At 39.9% G+C, this 4,526-nt stretch overlaps 1 protein-coding gene across 1 annotated transcript in view; it reads right to left on the reverse strand.

Annotated features, from left to right (window-relative positions):
• The window catches only part of LOC103369171 (contactin-associated protein-like 3), a gene marked incomplete at its 3' end in the record, with an annotated part of 27,098 nt that overhangs the window by 18,572 nt on the left and 4,000 nt on the right, over positions 1 to 4,526 (reverse strand). Inside the window, exon 3 of the mRNA XM_008297820.1 lies at positions 681 to 874. Within this exon, the coding sequence (XP_008296042.1) occupies positions 681 to 874 (194 nt within the window). The remainder of the gene's footprint in view (positions 1 to 680; positions 875 to 4,526) is intronic.

A 4,526-nucleotide genomic window follows, 5' to 3' on the forward strand; every position in this document is an offset into this window, starting at 1 on the left:
GGGTCGAATCTGAACCCAAACTATGACGAGTCATTGTGGTGCTGAGCTGAAGGTGTCTAAAAACACAACATGTTTTCCTGAACTGAACCAGAAACAAGTGAAAACCGAAAACAAACGACAGGAAACACAACTGACTTAAAGTCTTGACTTGAACTTTTTCAAAATGGCCGCCTCCCCCACCAGGTCACATGTCACGTTTACTTCCTGATCCTGAACCATCCCGTCTCCATGTCGGGGATCATTTATAATTCTAACTAATTTAAGAAGCTACTGCGTTGGAGACACTCAGATGGATCTGAAGCTGCAGATGTTTAATAAACTCAGAGGAAAGAAACAGTTGGAGGCGACGAAGAGCCTTCACTTGATCACTCCATCGCTCCATCACTTGATCACTCCATCGCTCCATCACTTCATCACTCCATCACTCCATCACTTCATCACTCCATCACTCCATCACTCCATCGCTTCATCACTTCATCACTCCATCACTTCATCACTCCATCACTTCATCACTCCACATGACCTCTTCTTGTGTGTGTTTATCTGTTAATGTTGGTCAAACTTTTAAGGTTTGAAGGTGGTTCTGGATCCATTCTGGTGCCGTTGTGACTCTTACAGACAGAAACGTTGGTCTGTGATCAGATTAAAATGAAGGCCTTTAGGTTCGGTGTCAGACTCACCCCGATGCTGCCCTCCTGCCGGTACTGCCTCCAATTGTGTCCGGTGTCGCTGAACATCAGCAGGTAGCTCGTCTGCCAGTCGGAGCTGCCGTAGCGGCCTTGTGTGGCCACGGCGGTGATCTGGGTCCGTCCGCCCAGGTCCACCTCCAGCCACTGGTACCCGTCTGAGCTGAGAGGAGACCAGCCTCCGGCTCCTGGTGGGACAGACGAAGCAGAGAAACAACGGTGATAGTTCAGACTGCTGCAGAGCTACAGGAGGATGAACTCATCAACACACATCCTCCACTAACGAGAGGCTTTAATCCCAGCGTTCAGAAACATCTCAGAGAACTTCCTCCATCAGACGCTTCCACAGTTTAAACGCCCTGAACGCAGCAGCAGCTTGATCAGCTTCCTGCTTTGATGTCTAATGTGGAGCCGTCAGAGAGTTTAATCTGTCGCTCAGGGGGAGTTCCTCTGCAGAGGAGGAAAGAAAAGAAATGCAAATGTTGTACAATATGAAATTAAGTGGCCGGTTTGAAGCAGACGCTCAGTGGAGACGTGATGAATAACTTCAAAAGCTGTTTGTTTGTTTGTTGTGTCATTTGAACACAAATTCAACACATTCCTACACTTGTGAGGACTTTTCCATAACTGCTTCAAACCTTTTATTCCCATCAGATTCATTCATTCCTTCACTTTAACCTCCACGTGGTGGTTTCTGACCGTTCATACGTCCTTGTTTCGTTAACGCCTGATGACGAGCTGCATGCTGACGAGCACCGAGGCAGCACAAACACAACTCTGACTCCTGGACATTGTGTTCATGTGACGCTGAACGCATCCTGAGTGTTTCTGCTAAAGGCGCTGATTCAGCTCCTTCAAACTCATCCACGTGCATCAAAGCTGCACATTCAGAACCAGACGGATCCGATCCAGCCTCAGAACAGCTTCCATGTGATTAACATGTTTAGATGTGGCTGTGTGGAGACGGTGAAGGCCACCAACGCTGCAGCTCCAGCACACCAGCTCCACTCCTGCTCCTCCAATGTTTGAATCAGAAACCGAGTATGAAGAAAAATACGAACACGGAAAGCTCAGGACTGGTTCCTTGAGCTTGTTATTTACAAAATAAAAATCAAATTAGGTTAAATTATAATTTCAAAAGAAATGCCCCAAAAAATATGTTAAAAACTGAATAACTTTAACTTTGAAAAACTGTGAAAATAACAGCAAATATCTATAAAATAAAGATGTTTTTAGTTCATTTAAACACAGTGAAATGGTAATTTCATGGTCGCACTTTGTAAATGACTCATTTTCAAAAATATAAATATCTGTAAAGTCAGGATGTCTGCTGGTTTGAATGGAGTAAAACAAATTGTGCCATTTTTACAGTCAAATATTTAAAAGAACAAATTGTAAAAATTCTGAGTTTCTGAATATTTATTTACAGTTTCAGCCTGTTTTTGTTTTTGTTGTTTGTTTTTAGGGTTACTGTGTAAATTAATACTTTCTGTTATTTTACTTGTTACCTCAAAAAAATAATTAATTCAAGTCACAGCAAATATATGTAAAACAATGACATTTCAGCGCGATTTAAATTTTTTTTAAAGTATTTTTCATTGAAATGTATTGACAGAATGAATGATCATTTTTAATGCTTATTTTTATTTTATTTATTTTATTATTTAATTTCAGTTTATTTTATTTTTTTATTTTATGATTTTAGTTATTTTATTTTATTCTTTTGTTTTTACTTTATTATTTCATTTTATTATTTATTTTCTTTATTTAATTTGTAATTTTTTTATTATTATTATTATTGAAACTGGAGGCTGGTACTAAATACATCTCACTGCCTGTTGTACTGTGTATAAATGTGTATGTGACCAATAAAGCTTATCTTGAATCTAAAAATACAGATTTTTGGGCTTTTGGGGGAAAATGGGGCAAATCTGTAAAACAACAGTTAATTGCTCAGAAAGTACCGTTAAAAACTTTTTTTTTCTTTGTAAATCATTTGTTTTTCACAGTGTGTTGGACTGATGATGGTTTTTAACCCTGAACCCTGGTATCAGAGTCCTGTGCTCCGTGAGCCCGTCCTCCACCTCGACCTCCTCCCTCATAAATCAACACGATGCCTCTGAACACTCAGCAGGATTCAGGAAGCAGTTGATTGATGCCTCAGAGGCAGAGCTGCTCTGATTTAACTCTAAACCGGAGACGCTGAGCGAGTAAACATGTAAACAATGAAGGGTTTGAAACTTTTCATAAAGAATTAACTCTTTTTTTAAATTGTAAACACACCGTGGCCTCAGAGTGCATCTCCAGCATCTTCTCGGAGCTCCACTGCTTCTGTCTGGACATTATTCTCCCAAACAAACCCTGAAACAAACTCCTCAGCCTCCAGCAGCCTCATAAAGATGCTTCATCATGACATCAATACGTCCTAACAGGTCAGAATTCATCCCTACATTAGAGAAATGTGTGTTTCTGTATGAAAACATCACTGATCTCTCTTTTATGTGACTCTTGTTCTGTCGCTGTGATTCCTGTTAAAGTGATCAAACAGGTGCGTTGATGAAGCGTCTGAGCTCCATGAGGACTGGGCCTCCTGGTATCAGAGGAAATAAAGAGACTCTGAAGGAGAAGTTGAAGGAAAATCTTCCCAAAGGAGCAAAACATACAAAATTCTCACCAAGAAACACATTCTTCAAATCTGTTGATAATATTGTTCTGCAGATATTTGCACATATTATATATATTTGTCATTTTCACCTGATGTTACAGCTTTTTGCAGTTTCTAATATACTGTTTCTGCCACATTCTTCCTCCCACATTTTAACTGTTTTTTTTATTCTTTAGTGTCTGAAAAAGCTTCAACTTCAGTTTTCGGTTTTCTCTGCATTGAGTCTAATTGAATTCGTTTCCTCCTGAGGAGCCTCTTCTCTTCACAGAATAACCGGCAGTAATGAATTAAATAAGCGTGTTCGAGCATCAGCGGCTAATTGATTGATGGCATTTAGCTTTTTAAAGGTTGTGAGAGTAATTTGTTTTTGTTTTGCAGGTTTTTGGAAAAATCAGGCGACGCTGGAGCAGTTTTTATTCCCTTCAGCTTATTGATCCACATCAGAAATGATCAAATCCAGTGTTTATTATTTAGAGATCAATGTTGTATTTTAAAGCTTTTAAAAGGCAAATAACAGTTGATTCAGAGCGAACTTTGCATATTTAACAATGTTCTGTTAAGGTTTCTACAAAGGTTAATAAAGCAACAGCAGCACTAAACCAAGCAGCTCGACGTTTCCCTCCAACACATCTGCGCTGTTTCGTGTCAATCGCTGCTCATTTTCCTGTAAATTAACTCTGAACGAGGCGACTCCTCAGAGATCCGGTGAAGAGTGTTCGCAGCAGCTGGAGGAGACGCTAATTTATTCGTTGGTTTCAGTCGGGATTTGGGGAAATTAAAGCGGTTTTTATTTTACAATCAATGAGGCGTTTTGCTGTATTGTGGATTCCCTCTGAAGTTTGAGCTGTTGCTCTGAAATGAGTCCAATTTATTGATCAAACTCGTTCAGTTCTGAGGCTCAGATCCTCCACAGAGAGCTAATAGGGCTTTGTAAACCTGCAAGCTGCAACGTGGTACTGTTGGCAAGAAGTCAATTACAGGAGCTAATGAGCTAAACCTTCACTGATACAGAAGAAACAGCTTTTAACATCTCAGAGGGTTTGGTGGCCCTGGATCTAGATCTTCCTTCATATATGCATATTTAATATAGAGATTGTCCACTTTGCATACAAATGTTAGCCTGGATTCCTCATAGACCAAAACAGTTCAACTGCATGGAAATATGACTATATAAT

Source organism: Stegastes partitus, unplaced genomic scaffold (genome assembly GCF_000690725.1).
Source record: "Stegastes partitus isolate 25-593 unplaced genomic scaffold, Stegastes_partitus-1.0.2 Scaffold1251, whole genome shotgun sequence".
NCBI lineage: Eukaryota > Metazoa > Chordata > Actinopteri > Pomacentridae > Stegastes > Stegastes partitus.